This window comes from Neoarius graeffei, chromosome 11 (genome assembly GCF_027579695.1).
Source record: "Neoarius graeffei isolate fNeoGra1 chromosome 11, fNeoGra1.pri, whole genome shotgun sequence".
Classification (NCBI taxonomy): domain Eukaryota; kingdom Metazoa; phylum Chordata; class Actinopteri; order Siluriformes; family Ariidae; genus Neoarius; species Neoarius graeffei.
Window position 1 is genome coordinate 23,184,068 of NC_083579.1, and position 21,688 is coordinate 23,205,755.

The 21,688-nt window shown below is 40.7% G+C and overlaps 1 protein-coding gene across 1 annotated transcript in view; it reads left to right on the forward strand.

The window, feature by feature from the left end:
- The window catches only part of pacrg (PARK2 co-regulated), a 659,472-nt gene extending 645,278 nt beyond the window's left edge, over window positions 1-14,194 (forward strand). Inside the window, exon 5 of the mRNA XM_060933627.1 lies at window positions 14,034-14,194. Coding sequence (XP_060789610.1) covers window positions 14,034-14,194 — 161 coding nt within the window. The remainder of the gene's footprint in view (window positions 1-14,033) is intronic.
- Window positions 14,195-21,688: the final 7,494 nt, after the last annotated feature.

The following is a 21,688-nucleotide window of genomic DNA, read 5'->3' on the forward strand; positions in this document are numbered from 1 at the left end:
CTCCCACCTTGGCCTGAACTCATTGGGTAGTGGTTCATCCCAACCAGTGCCCTTTTGGCACATCTCTTGTAGCACCTTCTTGCCTAATAGAAGGAATGGGGCCAAGAATCCAAAAGGGTCATACACAGAAGCCACAATTGAGAGAATTTCACATCATGTAGCTGGTTTCTCATCAAGCAAGATCTTGAAGGAGAAAGAATCACCATCTACATTCCACCTAACCCCCAACACACTCTGTACTGGGAGTTTGTCATAGTTGAGATCAACATTCTTCACCTCGGCAGCATGGTCAGTGTCACTGATAGATACCAGTACCTCTCTATTATTGGAAATAAATTTGTGGAAATGCAGCTTTCCTTTAGCACACACAGCTTGAGCTTCCTTCACCAGTTTGATTGCCATGTCAACAGATTCCAGGCTTACAAGCCCATCATCTGCATAAAAATGATTTTTGATTAAGCTAGCAGCTAAAGGATACTCGTCATCATTCAGGCTGGCAAGATATTTCATGCCATAATTGGCACAGCCTGGAGATGATGATGCTTCAAAAAGATGAACCTTGATTCGATATTCTACAGGTTCTGTGTCTGTGTCGCCATTCGCCCACCACAGGAACCTCAGATAATCTCAGTCTCCCTTAATGACATGAAATCTATGAAACATTTTTTCAATGTCACACATGACGGCAATGGGATATTTACAAAATCCCCCCCATCTGTCCTTCTGAGTTACATGTCAATCCTGAGATCGAGATGCTGACTTCTTCTGCTCCTCGGACCTGCCTGATCCATCCTGATGCCCTACGTCTGGTTGGAGTCTCATCACATCGCTCCTGTGGAGGACAGCCCCATATGCACAGTTGAAAGTCACACTTGGAAGATGCTCTGGACACTTAAAGTAATGTTTTTATGGCTAAGGACTACAGTTGACTTGCTAACTTTAGGACTGCAGTTGTTATGAACAGTTTTGCACTCAAGTTTCCACCAATGAAGAGTTATAACATCAATGAAACTGACTACATGTTAAAACTGTTAATGTTATAATCATGTTGTCTGTTATCACCCAAATGAGGATGGGTTCCCTTTTGAGTCTGGTTCCTCTCAAGGTTTCTTCCTCATGTCATCTGAGGGAGTTTTTTTCTTGCCACCGTCACCACAGGCTTGCTCATTGGGGATAGATTAGGGACAAAATTAGCTCATGTTTAAAGTCATTCAAATTCTGTAAAGCTGCTTTGTGACAATATCTATTGTTAAAAGTGCTATAGAAATAAACTTGACTTGACAAAATTGGCAAAGCACTCTAGTCAACCCATTTGTAAGATCAGGCCCTGTTAGCAGATGGTCATTCAAGGCTGTGCTTTCATACTTAGCAAAGCAGTCAAAAACTACCCTGATCTTATTCGGTTTCCTGGCATGATAAACACCTTGGTGCGGAATGTACCACGCATTTCCTGCTTCTGGCTGCTCATCTGCTCTTTCTGCATCACCATCTTTAAAGACACCTTCCATGAAACTCACATAATCATGTTTAAACTTAGGATCTCTGTCCAGTTTCCTTCTATTGCTTCAACCTGATTAAAGCAAGCTTCTTACTGTCTGGAAGATAAGGACGTGCTTAAAACGGAAGGGGCATGTCAAGGTGACCGCACTCATTCTAATGAACACTTCCTTTTAAGACCTGTAGGAACTGAATATGATATCCTATGTGAGTTTCATGGAAGGTGTCTTTAAAGATGGTGATGCAGAAAGAGCAGATGAGCAGCCAGAAGCAGGAAATGCGTGGTACATTCCGCACCAAGGTGTTTATCATGCCAGGAAACCGAATAAGATCAGGGTAGTTTTTGACTGCTTTCCTGTGATATGTTCTTTTCTTCTAATCTAGTGTCTGCAAAGTCAACCTCCAGTGCTCTAATAACCGCAGCTGGTGTCACAGGGGAAGTTCCTTAACTGATATGCAATGACACGGACCAGTCAAGTCTGTAGAATTTACAGACTATAGTGTACTTCCTACGATGCTCCAGCCTAGGTCAGTCTTGATGGCATAAGGCTCATAGTCACCGCCAGTGATAACCTGTCAAAGTGCCAGTGCTCTGGAGCAATCATAACCAATCAAAAGTCCTACTTCACAATCCATTAGCGCAGGCATCTCATCAGCCATGTCTGCAAGATGTCTCCACTTCTTAGTTGTTTCACAAGTGGGAATGTGTGCACATTCAAGTGGAATAAAATTCCTTGTATAAGCAGGAGGCAAGCAAATACAATTGTCTGAGAAATACCCTCTAACTCTGACTCTTCATAATTGAGTCCTTTTCCCAAGCTTTAATTTTACTGGCTCTAGTAATGCCTGAACTTTTCACACATTTCCTGGTCAATAAATGTGTGACTACTCTGAGTATCCAATAAGGCATATACCAGAGTTTCAAACTAGGTTATGAGAGCCATACTGGAATAATCATTGATGTACTACTACCTTCTCCTTCATTCACACAGCAGGATAAAGAGGATGCATTCTCTTCAGCTTGCACAACTCTTTGTGAAGATGACCTGTCTGCTGAAGGATGATCTTCATGCAGTGGAGTCAGACAGCACTTCTTGCATAAGTCACACATAGCCCTGTTCCTACAGTATTTAGAGTTGTGTCCCTTTGTATAGTAGCTTTCTCCACAAAACATACACTTGCTTGAATTTGAGTTTTGCACCAGTGTGGTCTTGTGCTTAATAGAACCTTTTAACTTGCTCTCATCAACATCACTAGATTTAACTGTGGTACATGCTGCATCTACAGCCTTCAGATTGGTTACAAAGGTGTTTGCCCTTGAACACTTCATTTCTTTAAAAAGGTTTTTGTTTAGAGGGCTTTAATGCATGCATTGATGACACCAGATTGCACGTGATACATGCTTCCTTTGAGATGAATGAAGCATACTCAGCATAGGGTGGATATTCTTTAGCTTGATCTAACTGCTCTGTGACATAACGATTCCACCTGCTTGTCACCCAGTCAGGAAGTTTGGCCAGAATCTTCTGGTTCTCTTCACAATTGTTCAACACCTGAAGACCCTTAATGTGAGGCATAGCTTCACTACATGATTGCAGAAAATCACCAAACTCCCTTAGCTTAACATACTCTTTGGCACCAATTTTTGGCCGTCTGTTAAGTTTCTCTCTGAAAGCTACAAAGGAGTGACCATATTCACATTCAGTTTCTCCCATGCTTGCTGATAAGCCTCTTCATCTTTTCTATAGAAGCTGCCTTCCAGAACAGACCTTGCCTCACCAACAATATCCATCCATCCATTATCTGTAGCCGCTTATCCTGTCCTACAGGGTCGCAGGCAAGCTGGAGCCTATCCCAGCTGACTATGGGCAAGAGGCGGAGTACACCCTGAACAAGTCACCAGGTCATCACAGGGCTAACACGTAGGCACAGACAACCATTCACACTCACATTCACACCTATGGTCAATTTAGAGCCCCCAATTAGCCTAACCTGCATGTCTTTGGACTGTGGGGGAAACCAGAGCACCCGGAGGAAACCCACGCGGACATGGGGAGAACATGCAAATTCCACACAGAAAGGCCCTCGCTGGCCACTGGGCTCAAACCCAGAACCTTCTTGCTGTGAAGTGACAGTGCTAACCACTACACCACCGTGCCGCCCCCTCACCAACAATAAGCTTTTGTAAATAAAACAACATCTCTGTATGAGCTTGTACGCCACTCTATGAACTTCAGTGGATCCCCAGAAAATACAGAAGGTTCTGGAGTGGGAAGTCAAATTAGGACCATTGACTCCTGTAATGCATACACTAAGGATGCTTCATCTTTCGCAACTTACTCTTTCAGACATGCTGTATTAGGAACAAGTGTACTGAGATCAGTCACCTCACTGCAGACTAACACTACATCTCTCACTTTTTTCTTTTGACATCTCTTCAGTATACACTCTAAGCTTTGCTTCCATTACCTCAATGTCTCTGCAATTTTCAAGCCTTTTCAGTTGCTGTCATTGCGCATCAAGGTCAGCCTTCATTTCAACTTCAGCTTTCTTTGCAGCTAGCTGCACAGCAGTATCTGCTATTTTAGCTGAAATGCTTGCCGATTCTGAAGGAGGATTTGAAAATCTGCTATGGGTGGTGACTCTAGAAACTGTGGAACCTAGCATATTCACTGTCAAGCAGCATTCATAACTAATCTCTCTGCCTCAACATCAAACTCTGGGCCATCTTCAACTTGGCATACCCTCATTAAATTCACCAAGTCTACCATCACAGCTGAGCATGCATACATTTTTTTTCCTGATTTCTTGACTTGGTGCTGCATGGAGTTGCATGTTATCATACAACTCTTTCAATTCAGATTCTTGCGTCTCAACCCCATCCATCATCTCAAATAAGTCACTTTCAGGGCACTCATGCTTTAACTTTGAACAAACTTCTCTAACATGGACTTTCCATTTCTCATAGGCAGATTTAAACTTCCTTTCTCTCTGAGCAGATTCTTGCTCTTTTAACTCCTGTATTTTAGGCCAGTGGTGGGTCCTGAAAATTTTCTCAGAAGGGGCAAATTATCCAATAATGTCATAAGGTGACTCATTCAACAGGTATATCATCGGTAGCCAGACATTATTGACTCTTTTTTTGTTTTCCCTCTGCATATCACAGTTCCATGCCACTTCTGTCCACTAGATGGCAGCACATTACAGAAATCTTTTCCCTGTAGCTACCCAAGCTATAGGCTGTGGTGTAAAGTTGCAAACAACATTCACAATCGAAGAATAGTTTGGCTCCACAATGAACAATTCCAATTACGCTCTATTCACTATTCACATTATTTCAATATTGTATGATGTGAAATAGCCAAGAATGATATATTTATAAAAGATATGTCCAACAACTAAATAAGAAAGGAAACCATATTTTTAAAAAATAATACATATTTATTTGCCAATCTTGAAAGTATTGTTCTACAGAATGTTCTGTAAATAGATTTTGTACTTCAAACTCCATGACCAGCAAGAATTTTACGGACTGTGCAACTTAAGGACAACAGGAAAGTGCACTTACTGTAACAAAACATTGTAAATAGTTGGCTAAGATAACAATAGCAGTTGAATAAATAGATGAGTGGATCTTTAGATCTTGCAATTACTGGTATTTACCAAGGATATTACCAAAGTGCTAACTCTCAGAGCAAAGTGTGGCAAATATATAAATGCACATTGAAAACATCAAAAGTGAATGGATTCTGTGTGTGTGTGTGTGTGTGTGTGTGTGTGTGTGTGTGTGTGTGTGTGTGTGTGTGTGTGTGTGTGAGAGTGAGTGAGTGAGTGGGGGGGGAGGATTGAAGAGTGGTAGGCTATTACATTGTCTTTGCCTCGTAGCATTAACTCGAACACTCCACAAAATTTCAAGCATTGGATGAGCCGGTTTAATATGTGCCTGTTCTTGCTCACCTCATTGTTGTGGCGGCGAACTGCTAGCCTGTAGCCCTCATCCAGTTGTGTAGCGATGTTCACTCTCCCAAAAGCCGAAAATTTCAGGCAGCTGCCCATGTGAATCTTTGATGACTCATGTTTTTTTTATTTTCTCTGACAAATGATGCATGTCCGAAACTCCAGTGACCGCCCAAGCAGTGTTGTCCGTGGAGCCACCTCCAGGGTGGAAAAGTAAGCAGGGGTAGCAGAAAACCGCTGAGGCGTCCTTGCAGCCAGCTAGCCAGGATTTGCGCTGGTACCATGTTGAAGTAAAACCTTGAGTATATGATCCCCTTTATCGAAATTTGTTTTATGTTTAGATTTGGTCGAGGGGGTCCAGCTTGTTTTGTTGCCAATTTAGCTCGATTTGATCACTGACTAAATGGAACTTCTTTAAAGGACCTCACTGAATTGCTTTCCATATCCATCTCACCTCAGAAACTGAGAGGATCGAACGCAACTTTGCCACGCTTCGCAGTGACGAAAGCACGTTAGGGCAAGCCCCCCCGGAACCCATAGAGATTGCATTGAAGTGTCAGTTAGGAGAAAAAATATATATATTAACATGGGACTCTATCAGTGAACTCTTGGGCGATTTTCAACGTGACTGAAATCGCCCCAAAAGGGGCGGTACTCTAGAAGCAAGACCACCCTGATTGGACAATGATACCCAGAGACAGATTAAAATGGCCTCGAGCAGCACTGGTGAAAGTTTAAAAAAAAAAACTTTTTTTTTTTTCATTTTGGCAGTGCGTCGCCCAATCGCCCTTATGCACCACCCGCCCTTGTTTTAGGCATTAAATGCTTTTCATGGGAGGATTTTCTTATTTCGTTTGTCTTTAATAAAGCAGAATTTAGCTCTTTAAGCCTTGAATCAGACTTCTCCATGCACATTGTCTATAATACATGGCGAACACAGACCTGTGATGACCTGGCGACTTGTCCAGGGTGTACCCCGCCTTTCGCCCGTAGTCAGCTGGGATAGGCTCCAGCTTGCCTGCGACCCTGTAGAAGGATAAAGCGGCTAGGGATAATGAGATGAGATGAGACATGGCGAACACTCACAACACCCCCTGAAATTTCGTTCTCTGGTACAGTTTCAGGGTTTAAAATTCCTTGCTCTTCTAATGGAGAATCATTCTGCCCAGCTACCTTACTACACTGAAATGTTAAATTTACTCTGAACTGACATTTTGCAACCTTAGGAATTAACCCTTTAAACAAAGGACAGTAACATACAAACATATACAATGAACAGTAGTAAAAGGCAGTAAAAAAAAAAAAACACCTCAAATTAAATAACCATATGATTGGCTTAAACGAGTGCCTTCAATTCTTTAAACATATGACTCAAATGACAAGAATAAAAATCATACTTTGCCAACACATAAATTTGCAGGCCTAGTGTCATTATCTTAATGGCAAATAAACAATTTACAATCAGGACATTAAAATCTATGTCCACCCTTTGTTCTGTAGTCAAATACCAGACAGGTACAATTTTACTTTAATTTGGGGAATCATCCATCATTTACCAGAGATAGCATTAATATTGCAGTCTGACCTGAAAATGCACAGTACAACCTGTGTTCCATGGCAGATGATTAATCAGGAAGATGACCTGTAGTCCCATTCAGGCAATGTAGCAGAACTGCACGCTGAAACCCACAATAGTCCACGCTGGAAATGTAAACACAGAGCTGGACGTAGTAGACCTAATTCATGTGGGAAATAAAGCAGAGCTGCATGCTGGAAACCAATGTTGGAAACAACACAGACTCACACACTCAGAGTAACTCACCAACAAAAATGTAGCAGAGCTGCACGCTGATCCAGGCACCTCGGTAAGATGGAATAAGGCCACGTTTTCACTGTAACTACCCGCTGGTCACAAACTCAGTCCACACATTTTTTTTTGGCACACCATGAAAACTACATGGATAGTAGAAAACAAACACATACATTCACACACAAAATCAAACAAAGAACACATACTGACACTTAAACTCAAGTATAAAAATACTTAAAACATATTTTACCGTGTTTGCCTTGTCAACCAGTAGTAGAATTTGTATAACCAGGAGCATTAAAAATTAATGTCTCTCTTTGCCATAGTCCTCTCGCACTAGAACTTCTGGGTCATTCTGGGTCATTTTTATTACACATACCTTATACCTTACCTTATGCAACAAGTGTACACAGAATGAAATTTTGTTGCAATTTGGCTCAGCACAGAATTAAATATGAAGTGTATTAAATTATGCAGCAGCAAAAATATTATAAAGTGCAATAGTATAAAGTGACCTGTGAAATTAGGAAATGTTCAAGTTCTAAATAGAAGTTTAGAGTTTGGATTTGGAGTTCAGCAGTCTGGTGACCTGGGGGAAAAAGCTGTTACAGAACATGGTGGTCCTGCGCCGAATGCTGCAAAACCTCTTTCTAGAGGCGAGAGGGGAGAACAGTCCATAGTGAGGGTGTGAGGGGTCACTGATGATGTTTCTGGCTCGAGACATGCAGCGCCTTGGTGCAATTTCCTGAATGGAGGGAAGAGAAGTCTCAATGATTTTCTCTGCTGTCCTCAACACTCTCCTCAGAGACTTCCAGTCAAGTCAAGTCAAGTTTATTTGTATAGCACTTTTAACAATAAACATTGTTGCAAAGCAGCTTTACAGAATTTGAATGACTTAATACATGAGTTAATTTTATCCCGAATCTATCCCCAATGAGCACACCTGTGGCAACGGTGGCAAGGAAAAACTCCCTCAGACGATAGGAGGAAAAAACCTTGAGAGGAACCAGACTCAAAAGGGAACCCATCCTCATTTGGGCAACAACAGACAACATGACTATAACATTAACAGTTTTAATATGAAGTCAGTTTCGTTGATGTTATATCTCTTCATTGATGGAAACTTGAGTGCAAAACTGTTCATAACAACTGCAGTCCTAAAGTTAGCAAGTCAACTGTAGTCCTCAGCCATAAAAGCATTACTGTAAGTGTCCAAGGCATCTTCCAAGTGTGACTTTCAACTGTCCATATGGGGCCGTCCTCCACAGGAGCGATGTGATGAGACTCCAACCAGGCATAGGGCATCAGGATGGATCAGGCAGGTCCAAGGAGCAGAAGAGGTCAGCATCTCGATCCCAGGACCGACAATGTAACTCAGAGGGACAGATTGGGGGGGAGAAGAGAGAGAAAACACAGGTTGTTAGGTATGCCCAATGTCACCTGAATAAGTAGGAACAGTATACATTTTGCACTGAGTACAAGCAGAGACTCCAGCAAAACTAACTATGACAGCATAACTAAAAGGGGAGAGCTAGAAAGTAACACAGGCATGAGGGAGCCCTGGGACATAAAGCAGCCAGCCACTACACCGTCAACAAACTCGAGTGAGCAAGCGAGTGGGGGACTGACAGCATCCATACATTCCAGTTTACCAAAAACACTATGTCTGAGGACCCTCCAGATCTACACCTTTGCCTCATAAACACCATTAACAAAAGGCTTGACTAAACAGATATGTTTTCAGCCTAGACTTAAACGCTGAGACTGTGTCTGATTCCCTAACACTACTTGGAAGGCTGTTCCATAACTGTGGGGCTTTGTAAGAAAAGGCTCTGCCCCCTGAGGTAGCCTTCACTATACGAGGTACCAGCAGATAGCCTGCACCTTTTGATCTAAGTAGGCGTGGTGGGTCATAAAGGACCAGAAGTTCGCTCAGGTACTGTGGTGCAAGACCATTCAGTGCTTTAAAGATCAATAGTAGTATTTTATAATCAATACAAAATTTGATTGGGAGCCAATGCAGTGTGGATAAGACAGGGGTGATGTGGTCATATTTTCTAGTTCTAGTAAGGACTCTTGCTGCTGCATTTTGAACTAACTGGAGCTTGTTTATGCACTTATTGGAACATCCAGACAGTAAGGCATTACAATAATCCAACCTGGAGGTAACAAAAGCATGAACTAGTTTTTCTGTGTCATATAGTGACATTAAATTTCTTATCTTAGCAATTTCTGAGATGAAAGAAAGCTATCCGGGTAATGTTAAATGTGAGTTTTGAATGAAAGACTGGGGTTAATAAATCACCCCAAGGTCTTTTACTGCTGCACGTGAAGAAACAGAAATGCCATCCAGAGTTACTATGTAATCAGAAAACTTACTTCTAGCTGCATGTGGTCCTAGTACAAGTACTTCAGTCTTGTCAGAGGAAGTTAATAAGCATCCAGTGTCTAATGTCCTTTACACATTCCTCAATTCTATTAAGCTGGTGTCTCTCATCAGGTTTTGCAGAAACATACAACTGTGTGTCATCAGCATAACAGTAGAAACTAATACCATGTTTACAAATAATATCACCCAGAGGAAACATATATAAAGAAAAAAGCAGTGGACCCAAGACAGAACCTTGTGGAACACCAAACTTTACCTTAGTATGTCTAGAAAAATCACCATTTACATCAACATACTGATAGCGATCAGTTAAATAAGACCTGAGTCAGGGAGAGGGCCGTTCCCTTAGCTCCCACAACATTTTCTAGTCTATCCAGAAGAATGGAATGATCAATGGTATCAAATGCAGCACTAAGGTCAAGCAACACAAGCAGCGAGACATAGCCCTGATCAGACGCCAACAGTAGGTCGTTTACTACTTTAACCAGAGCTGTCTCTGTGCTATGATGAGGTCTAAATCCTGACTAATACATTTCATGGATGTTATTCCTATGTAAATATGAGCATAACTGCTGTGCCACAGCTTTTTCAAGGATCTTGGAGATAAAGGGGAGGTTTGATATTGGCCAATAATTGGACAGCTGGCAGGGATCAAGGTCAGGTTTTTTAATCAGGGGTTTGATAACTGCTAATTGAAAGGATTTGGGTACATAGCCAATCCTAAGAGAAGAATTTATTATTTTTAGAAGCGGTTCAATTACTTCAGGTATTATCTGTTTGAATAGACATGTAGGTAAGGGATCTAGTACACAAGTTGAGGCTTTTGATGCAGAGATTAATAAAAGTAATTCAATTTCTCTAAGGGGAGTAAAACATTCTAATTGCTGATCTGATACAGTTATATTGTTAACTACAGGGTCACTTACATTGTCTGACCTTAAATTAGTAGTTTGAATTTTTTGTTGGATATTCTCAATTTTGTCATTAAAAAATTTCATGAAGTCATTGCTGCATACTGCAGGTGTGCATGTGTCTATAGTAGACTTATTCCTGGTTAATTTTGCTACAGTATTAAATAGGAATCTAGGATTATTTTTGTTATCTTCTATTAGGGAGGAGAGATATGTTGATCTAGCAGTACTAAGAGCTTTTCTATACATCAGGAAGCTCTCCTTCCACGCTAATTTGAACGCTACCAATTTTGTTTGACGCCATTTATGTTCCAATTTTCGAGTGGTCTGTTTTAAAGTGCGAGTGTCATCATTATACCAGGGTGCTAATTTTTTGTCCCTGATCATTTTCCTTTTAAGAGAAGCTACATTATCTAAAGTATAGCGGAACGTTGACTCTAAGCATTCAGTTGCCTGATCAAGTTCTGTGGGGGCTGACAGTTAACGTGAATGTACTTTTAATACAGTAGCATGGTGAGGTGCATATATTATTACTCAGACATATTTTGAATGAGATGAGATAATGATCTGAGATAACTTCAGACTGGAAGTATACCTATATTTTCTACATTTAACCCGAATGTTAGTATTAGATCGAGGGTGTGACCACCATTATGGGTCGGTCCTATGACATTCTGATTAACTCCTACTGGATCTAAAATGGATACAAACACTGTTTTCACAGGGTCTTCTGGGTTATCCAAGTGAATATTAAAATCTCCTACAACTAAAGCTTTGTCTAAGGAAATAACCAGGTCTGAGATAAAATCTGCAAATTCAGAAAGAAACTCAATAAGCAATGGAATTAACTGGGTAGACCTATTTTTCGAGGCTACATACATTATATGAGTATGAAGAAGTTCAAATGTATTAAATTTATAACCAGGTTTGTGCATTACACCTAGATAATCATTATAAATAACCGCGATGCCTCCTCCTCTGCCAGTTAGATGAGGCTGGTGTATGTAACTGTATTCAGGAGGACTAGCTTCATTTAATGCTATATATTCATTTGGCTTAATCCATGTTTCTGTTAAACACAGTACATTAAACTCCTGATCAGTAATAAGTTCATTAACCATTAGCACTTTAGATGTAAGAGATCTAATATTTAATAGCCCCACCTTTAGATCAAAGGTGCTGGCAGTGGCTGTACAGTCAGTATGATCTAATTTTATATTGATTAGGTTACTGGAACAAACTCTCTGAGTATTTCTACTTTTTTGTTGAGCTCGGGGAACAGACACAGTCTCGATGTAGTGGACTCTGAGTGACGACTCTGTGCAGCTAGCAGACAGTCGGTTTAGCCTGTTTGTCTGCTCCCTGGCCTTGGCTCTGGATTGTCAGAAATTAACTAGGCCTGTTCTGAGACTATGAACTATGCTGCAAGAAATGAGAGCAGCACCTTCCCCAGTGGGATGGATACCGTCCCGCCCTAACAGGCCAGCAGTGCCCTCAAAATTAGCCCAATTATCTATAAAGTCAGTCAGAGGCACTGCAGCCTCCATACCACACAGAGATGTGTAATACCTATTACACATACCTTATAATTCATTGAAACAAACATCACATGCTGTACTTTGGATTGAGGAGAACTTCCCAATGTTCAGAGTAGGAATTTAAAATTAATGGGATGTTTTTTGTTTATTTTATTCTGAGTTGCAAGTAGGAAGCAGCTAGAGAGAGAGAGGTCTAATTGTGCTTGGGGGTAGTGTAGGTATCATGCCGCCATCTTGTGTCAGAACTACAATTCCCAGGCAACTTCCGCATGACCTACGTCACGCGTGGGCAGGATCACCTACGTCAGTCCACCATGCACGCATAAATCCAAGCGGAAGCTCCGCCATTTTGTCTCTCGTGTCCGGTTTCCGAGGAGTCTGGACGCATAAAGAGATGCTCTCCAACCCGAAAACACTTCTTTCTTGCAAGATTCACCATCCAACGCGTTCTGTGCCTAACCACTGGCCAAGGTAAAAGTCCAGAATAGCACGATCCTTAAACTCAACCTGAGTTACAACCGGTGTCTTCGTATAAGAAGTGACGTCACGACTGCAGCCCAGGCAGTTAAAAGTTAAGAAGCGATTGAATCCTTTTTAACTCAAAAGCGCTGTGCATCTTATTCTGATCAGAGACTTTTCCTCACGAACGCTGAGGTTCGGACCAAGAATCCTCTGCTTTCCACGGGAACCACCCAAGTGCTCCGCTGGACCCGAAAGTTTTCTACGCCTCCATCACGAGCGGCTCACGTGCTCCCACGGCGAGGCCCGAAACTACACTGGCGAATAGTTCTTCATATCTTGCTAAAGGCAGGATTAAGTAAGATTTTGGCATTTGGGCATAATTAAGATAGTCTTAGGAATTTGCTTTTATTGAAATATTGTGACTTTAAACCCAGGTTTATCTGTTACACTGTTAGACACGCAGCGTGTTGATTTATTTTGGTTCTATGTTCTCTCAATTGTTTAATGTGCATGCTCCTCTCTGACTAACACTTTAATTTCCTTATCATACATTTTGACCTTCTCAAGGTTTCAGTGAGTTTGGTAATGTTATGAGTGTGGAATATTTTTGTTACTGAGAAAACACGTGCTCAACAGGCCTGACCAGGCCTGATACACTTTAGACAGCTTCCCTTTGTCTTTAGCAACACGTGCTCAGTAGGCCTCACCAGGCCTAACAAACACACACTTTAGCTAGGCCATAGGGCCTTTCACAAACACACTAGCAACACAAGGCTAATCTAGGCCTCCACCACGTGTAGTTAGCTACACGAGGCTAAACACATGGTCAAGTCCCTCATACACACACAAGCACACATTAGCAACAGAGCTAATCCTTTGTTCTATTTAGATAACATTCTTTTGTTTTAGCTAGCAACAAGCTAGGCCATACACACACCACACATGTATATACACACCTCACTGCTTGTATATATTGATTTATTATTTTTATCTTTGTTATAATAAATTCATTTATTAAACAAACTGTGTTTATTTGTGTGAACGATATATGAAGTCCCCAATCTCTCGAAGAATTCAAAAAGGTGCATATAAGTTATGTAATATGGTAAGTGATCGTAATAATTTGGAAATATACCATAATTTAGCTGTTTGGTAATTTATTATTAAGCACCAGGATTAATGGTATGATTCACTAAATGATTCACTAAATGATTCTATGGTATGATTCAATTCAAATGAGTCAAAGTAAACAATTCAATGGGATTGATTCATTTTAATTATTGACCTTCAAAATTTAATGAGACTGATTTAATGAGATTGATCACTTAAATCAATAATTAACTGATTGCACCCACAGTAGTGAAGGGAGATGGTCCCTCTTCAAATCCCTCTTCATTTATTTTATCCCTCTTTTCGGTGTGTGTGTGTGTGTGTGTGTGTGTGTGTGTGTGTGTGTGTGTGTGTTACAGCAAACAGCGGTGATGGCATTGATTACAGCCAACAGAAGCGGGAGAACATTGGTGATCTTATTCAAGAGACACTAGAGGTGTTTGAACGCTATGGAGGAGAGGACGCCTTCATCAACATCAAATACATGGTGCCCACTTATGAGTCCTGTCTACTCAACTAACACACACACACACACCTGCTACACCTGAGCCGTCTACTCCACCTGTATGACTGTATTAAACTAGTGACTTGATTCCTCCTGTTATTCTCCTTTGTCTCCTTCTGAGTCTCCTTTGTCTAAATGAAACATTGCACCCTTCTCTGTAATCTCACTGTGTCCTCACTTTACATGTAAAATCATAACATTTAGAACCTCTGATTGTAACAGCACAACTACTGAATATACTCTGAACTGAAATAGTCACAATAAAGCTATAAATACACAAAAGAAACCGTGCATAAGTATTATGATGTCCAAATATCTGTATCTGTATTTGAACCTGAAGTGGGTGTGGCTTAAACCTTTATTATCACTGTTCTTTTTGATTAAATGCAAATCCTATGATTATGCCTCCCAGAAACACTGGAAAACACTGCAACAATCCCCAGGGCTGTCATTTTTCATTCACAAAATAAAACAAACAGAATTTTGCACTTTACCTATATTCAGCTGTTGAATGTGTGCAGTTCCTCAACCTCAGCTACATCACTCCAGTTCATAATCTGTTTCAACCAGATACTCTGAGGAAATTTCTGGCAAGCTTTCTATCTAATGTGACTTTGTTAGATAGGGAGCTGTCATTCAAACCAACGAAGTGCATGTTATAGAAGTTATCTCATCTCATCTCATTATCTCTAGCCGCTTTATCCTGTCCTACAGGGTCGCAGGCAAGCTGGAGCCTATCCCAGCTGACTACGGGCGAAAGGCGGGGTACACCCTGGACAAGTCGCCAGGTCATCACAGGGCTGACACATAGACACAGACAACCATTCACACTCACATTCACACCTACGGTCAATTTAGAGTCACCAGTTAACCTAACCTGCATGTCTTTGGACTGTGGGGGAAACCGGAGCACCCGGAGGAAACCCACGCGGACACGGGAAGAACATGCAAACTCCGCACAGAAAGGCCCTCGCCGGCCATGGGGCTCGAACCCAGGACCTTCTTGCTGTGAGGCGACAGCGCTAACCACTACACCACCGTGCCGCCCCTATAGAAATTATTTAGTGATTATTTTTTGAACAGGCCAGAAGTAATATGTTATCTTGTGCATAGTGTGTGGTCTGGATTTACTTTGTGCCAATTTCACAACAGTGTGTCTAGAGATATGGGTTTATTTTGGAGCTTAGTAAGAAACAGAGAAGAAGAGGGACAAAAGAATAGTGCACTTTCTATTCGTATCTGTTCATTCTGAATAATCGATTCATATCCTGTTTCATATCACATTCCTGTTTCCTGTATTATATCACATCTCACCTCTGGACACTGTTTTCTGATTCTGTTTGATGATGAACTGTCTGATCACAGAGTGTATTGTAAGGATGTTATTTAAACTCTCTTAAATTCCATGGTAATTAGCTAATACCATTCATGCCTTGTCTCAGTATAGCTATAGAGTTAACGTGTGTGTTACTAATAGTGCACTTAGAGTGTGTTTTGTAATGTTGTGTTTGGTGGTTTGAAAAGTAAGTGACTTAATCACATGATTTATCACAGCAGGTGACTCATTTCCTGCAGTTAATGATGATTAATAACACTTAGGAATTCTGCCCAATTTAGCCCTAATTAAGCATGTTTTAATTAAACTAACTCTGTATTGTACATGTTTCATTAGGAGTAAAAAACATCTTTTCAAAGCTTATTAAAGCTATGTTTTAAATCTACAGTGTTATTGTACAACACAGTTTGCTTTTTCCTTCCACAAACACAAATGACTTCTCATTTTGGGGCCCTGGTTTTGTTGCTATATTCAAATGAATAGCTCAGATTTTATGCACAAAAAAGTGTTTGAAAAGGAAGAAAAATGCATTCTATTTGTTTCTATACACAAGGGTTTTTTTAAATAATTTTTAAAAAATACTTTTTAAAAAAAGTCACAAAGGAACATGCGAAAAAACCCAAACCATCAGTGTTCTGTTTTTCCATCAGCCATGACAATTGTTTATCACATCACATCACATTATCTCTAGCCACTTTATCCTTCTACAGGGTCGCAGGCAAGCTGGAGCCTATCCCAGCTGACTACGGGCGAAAGGCGGGGTACACCCTGGACAAGTCGCCAGGTCATCACAGGGCTGACACATAGACACAGACAACCATTCACACTCACATTCACACCTACGGTCAATTTAGAGTCACCAGTTAACCTAACCTGCATGTCTTTGGACTGTGGGGGAAACCGGAGCACCCGGAGGAAACCCACGTGGACACGGGGAGAACATGCAAACTCCACACAGAAAGGCCCTCGCCGGCCCCGGGGCTCGAACCCAGGACCTTCTTGCTGTGAGGCGACAGCGCTAACCACTACACCACCGTGCTGCCCCACAATTGTTTATATTGTTACACAAATATATAAATAATTCCCTTTATTTGGATAGTCAATAAACCATCTGAAGACTGTTAACTAGGTGTGTGCATCAGGGCATAAGGAATAGCCCTGATGCCTATGGAACCCAACAAAAAAAGGAGACACAGGACACTGCTTCATAGGAGTGGGCGAGGTTAGTCTTTTTTGGGGGGCCAGCAGACAGGATTGGCCAAAATGTTTACTTAAGTGATTGGGATTGGTCAAACATTTTTGTGGGAGTGACTGGGATTTGACTAAGTACTTTTGCAGAGGAACAAATGATTGGTCAAATTTGTGGCAGTGGATGGGAATGAAAAAAAAATTGAGGAGCAGACCAGATTGGACAAATTGTTTGCAGGAGAGGTCTGGATTGGGTCAAAATTTTTGTAGAAGCAGATGGCACTGGTCAGTGTTTTTATGGGAACAAGTGAGATTGGACAGTCATTTTGTAGTAAGAGAGGGGCTTGGCCAAACTATTTGTGGGAGTGGTCAGGATTGGTCAATTTTTTTTCTGCAGAAGTGGATAGCATTGGCAGACGCGCAGCTTGTGAACAGGCAAGGCAGGCAACTGCTTGGGGCCCCCTGGCCCAGGGGCCTCCCGAGAGTCAGGGCCCGAGAGCTTATTTATTTTGTTTTTTATTGTTTTTATTGTTCTTTACCATTGTATTTTCACATTTGGAATTTTAAAACTTTGGTTTCATACATTTTTCGTTTGTGTCAGATTATTTATAACATGTTGGTGATGAACACTAGTCAGAAGGGCCCCCTGGAAATTTTTGCTTGGGGCCACAACAGACTCTAGAATTGCCTCTGAGCATTGGTCAACAGTTTCTATAGGAGTGAAACTAAAGGATATTCTTGTGTACACCTGTCCTTTCAATCACTTGTCTAGTATTTACTAACTACAGTAATTCTAAACATTGTCAATATATTATGGTTATTGGTGTTTTGTAGATAATCTATGCACACTCTACAGACTTCCAACTCATCTCTAATCTTATCAAATGGAACTTACAAACAAGTTCACCAAAAAAAAGGTTGTTGGATTTTGTTTTGTTTTTTATAATTTTTTTAAACATAAAACTACATACATATTTACCATGAGCTGTCCGCCTCTCAAACTGGAGATTCTGAGTTCTACTCACGGTCAGGTCATACCAAAAATGGTACCTACTGCCATCTGGTGAGGCATGCCGCAATACAGATGTGAGTAGGGAATCAAACTCTTGCAGTTACCAGAGGACTGGCCCCCCACTGTGTCCCTAGCTATGTAATAGGTGAGAGGCCAAGGGGTATTTAGAAACAGAGATTGGTGCCCCCGTTGTGCCTTGTGGCATGGGAAGGACTTTATATACACATTTACAGAGAATCAAATAAAATCACGTTTTAAAGATCATAGTGCAATGCAGCAGTTCTGTACATGAGACAACAGAAAGTGTTGGACAAAATTAAATCCTTCTCCAGTACAATGAAGACTGAACAAGTCATATATATGAATAATATCTGGAATAAATTAAATTTAAATCTGGCATTAGATGGTGTTAATTTTTTTTTCTCCTAGAGGGTTGATCTGGAGGATTAAACATTGTAAATATACATAAGTGAAAATATTTTGGGAAAATGTTGGGATGTATTTTATCGTTATTGGAAAATTACCAGTAATTTGCAGAAGCTGATGTTCATCTAAGCCAGGCTTTGACTTTATTGCTACATATAGCTTGGAAGGAGCACTGGAATGTATTTCTAAAACAGTCTGTCATTAATCTTATTAAATCATGTTATTCTATCTGTTGTCTTGGTTCTTGGAGTATGCAACTGAAGCTCACTGGGCAAACCAGAAATCAAGGCAATAAATGAATTAAAATATTAATGTCAGAACAGAAATCAGACCTAAAAATATCTGGACATGGTCCAAAACCAGCATTTTCAGGTCAGCATGGCTCAAATGAAACTTGGGTGTTCCTTCTGCTGGAAAACATGTAGAAAATCCCAAACAGGAATATTAGAGGTTTCACACAGTAACAGGTGGAGTTTTTTTTTTTCCACAACCCAGGCCCAGAGAACTGCTCATTTAGCTTGTCACCGAGCTAACAGATCTGATTCAGCTCATTGGGTAGTTATAATGATCGGTTCAGAGCACAGCAGACAGACGTCATTAATAGAGCCTGGAAATAAGTTCTCAGAAGGCAGTCACATGCAAATAGAGATGCATATCGAAGAAGCTTTCAGAAGGTTCAGCTGGACCTGTTTAATCAGTGGCGTTCCTCAGATCACCTTCTCTCACACACACAAATGTGCAACTGTTTTTTTCTGCTGCCGTTATGCTTCTCAACACGTGTGTGTGATTAACGTGTGTGGAATCTGACCAGGCGTGAAGTTCACCTGTCTCTACAGAGGAATGAAGTTTGGAACAACTGCTGCCTTCCCAGAAGAATGTCATTGCTTCTTCCAATCTCACATGACCCATAATAATCCATCTTGCATAGCTCTCTCTCTCTTTCTTTCTCTCTCTCTCTCTCTGTTGTTATTATTAGACAGGTTGCCATTGCAGCCATCACAGCTGTCACTTTGGCACAAGATGGGGTTTTTTTTCACCTCTCCCAGGCTTTGAAGGTGACTTCAAGACTAAGTCAGACTCAACAAATCATGACAATAAAGGTCTAGTTGTCGAATTATTTTACCCCCTACAGAAGAGTGTAGATGAGTGTTCAAGAAACTCAGAGGTCTCCTTCTTTAGCCAGCATGGGTAACATCATGAAGCTTTTTTTTGGGACATGATAAAACACTTGGCATGCTGTTGTACAAAAATAATCAGTGATGAGGTGTAATATGTCACTGTATATGAAATGGAGTTCCTGTTATCACACTGACATTGATTATTGTCCTATACACACACATCCTGAAGTGTTTTATTCCTCTTATAATGCAGCAATTTACCAACAATAAAAATGATTTATGTTGTCCTCACTGATACTCACACAGCTCTCAGCCGCTGTTATTCAGGTTGTGTGTGCCTGTATTACCACATGGACACTTTGAATGGTGGTAAATACCTTATGAGATCTAAATGTGAAGTCATCTTTCATCATTTTGATGGCTTGTAGAATCTCACTACATGCTAGCTGATCTTGGTTACGGCTAGATTTGGGTGAAACAGATGCATTTGTTGGTTGAGGCTCTTCAAGAAAATTCATCTTTGGTAGCTTCTGTGCTGCTCTGTGGGCCTTTGTATTAGGCATTTTTCATGGTGTAAATTGATTTAAGAGTGACTTAGAAGAATAAGTGGATTAAGTGAGTTAGAAGAATAAATGTTGAAAATTTTCATGATGTTTGTGATGGGCTCTGGGTTATAGCTTTAGCTCTGCTGTTACAAAGCAGTGACACTGGAGACTCTTTCCAAAAATGCTGAATAAACTTCACCACATCAGCACCTGTTCATATGGAGTGGCCTCCACACATGTCCCTGTTACTATATTAGACATATTACGAGTGTATTAATAAAAAACTGCACTATTCCTTAGCGTGTAGGTACTGTCAGGAATACTGATAGAGCAAATTAATCAACATATTCTGACCAATCAAATTCAAGAATTCAACAGCACTGTGGTATCAAGAAACAGAATGATACATAAGAGTCAGTCAGTGCGTTTACATGCACATCCAAATCGAGCTACTGTCGGTAATAGAGCTAAGGGTCCCAGCAGGGGTGCCAGAGAAATCCAATCCTACATGCACATAAGGAAATCGAGCTATTGTGTGAGGTACATTGTGCACCCGAGCCACAGGTGGCGCTACATGCCCCATCGTGTTGGTACACTTCCGGTTGTCGTCATGAAGAAGAGCTATTCAAGAGTATAAACAAAGTTATCAGTTCCATGTTCACAAGAAGAACGACGACGAGGACAGCAACATTGAGAGAGAGAGAAGATGGACAACAACAAAGCAGCTCAGCACTTGCTGAACATTCTGTACACCATCGCGTTGTACTACTACTACTGTTGTCATGCTGACCGAGGCTGTTGTGTTTCCCGCTTGTGGTCTCGTCACTCGTCACTTCCGGAAGGGGCAGTGCTGAAGTAAGTAGCTCGACTACGTAGCTCAATAGGGTTTACATGCACTAAGTAGCTCGGCTACAATCGCATAATCTAGGTCGCGTAGCTCGATTACGAGAAATCCAGTTCGGTTCGATTTCAGTCGAACTACGGCAGAAATTCGATTTTCTCTATGTGCATGTAAACGCACTGACTGTTGATCCACTGATGATGGGGAGGAGCACACCAATTATAACCTGGTTTTTTTTATTATTATTATCATCATCATCATCATCATCATCATCATCTCCCACGCTGTGCTGAGCTGTGCTCAACCCCTCTGGCCATCACCAGGGTTTATCTTGGCAAATCCAAGCCATGAGAAGCTGCACAAATATGTCTGGAATTGAAGAGCGCCAAGGATTGATGGGAAGAATAAAAAAAAGGTTGTAAATTCCACCTGCTTGTGTTTATGTGGCAAAAAGCGAAGAGGCACTTACAATGGAGCATTTTTAAAAAATATTTTATTATGCTTCATTCTATTCTAGTTTTTTTGTTTTATATTTTGTTGCATTTATAAGCCCATATTCTTAATGCGATTCATTTTCACTGGGCTCATTTCTTTAGAAATAAGAGATTGTGAATGCAATCTGTAGGAACACAAGCTTAAACCTGCTTTATTTTTTTTTCACTTTTTGTAATTTGGTAACAATGCTTTTGTGAATTTTTATAAACTCTAATAATGTTAACTAAAGTGCTATGATTGCTTGAATAAGTGACAAATCGATATAAATATGCTGTATATGTCACTATTCATTATAATGTCATATGAGTCACTGCACTACTTTTATGACTCACAAAGACGTGAGGAACTTTGGATGATTTAAAATGCCATTGTTGTGTTTCAACTAAAAGAAAATGATTTAAATACTCATTTTGATGAGCACCCTGTGAGAAAATAGGCAAAGATTATCAAATAAACATCACACCACCATTCAAATTTTCTGCTCAAGCAATTTCAGAATCTTTCATTTAATAAAAAAGTCTGAAATGGGCCTCATCACAAATGACACA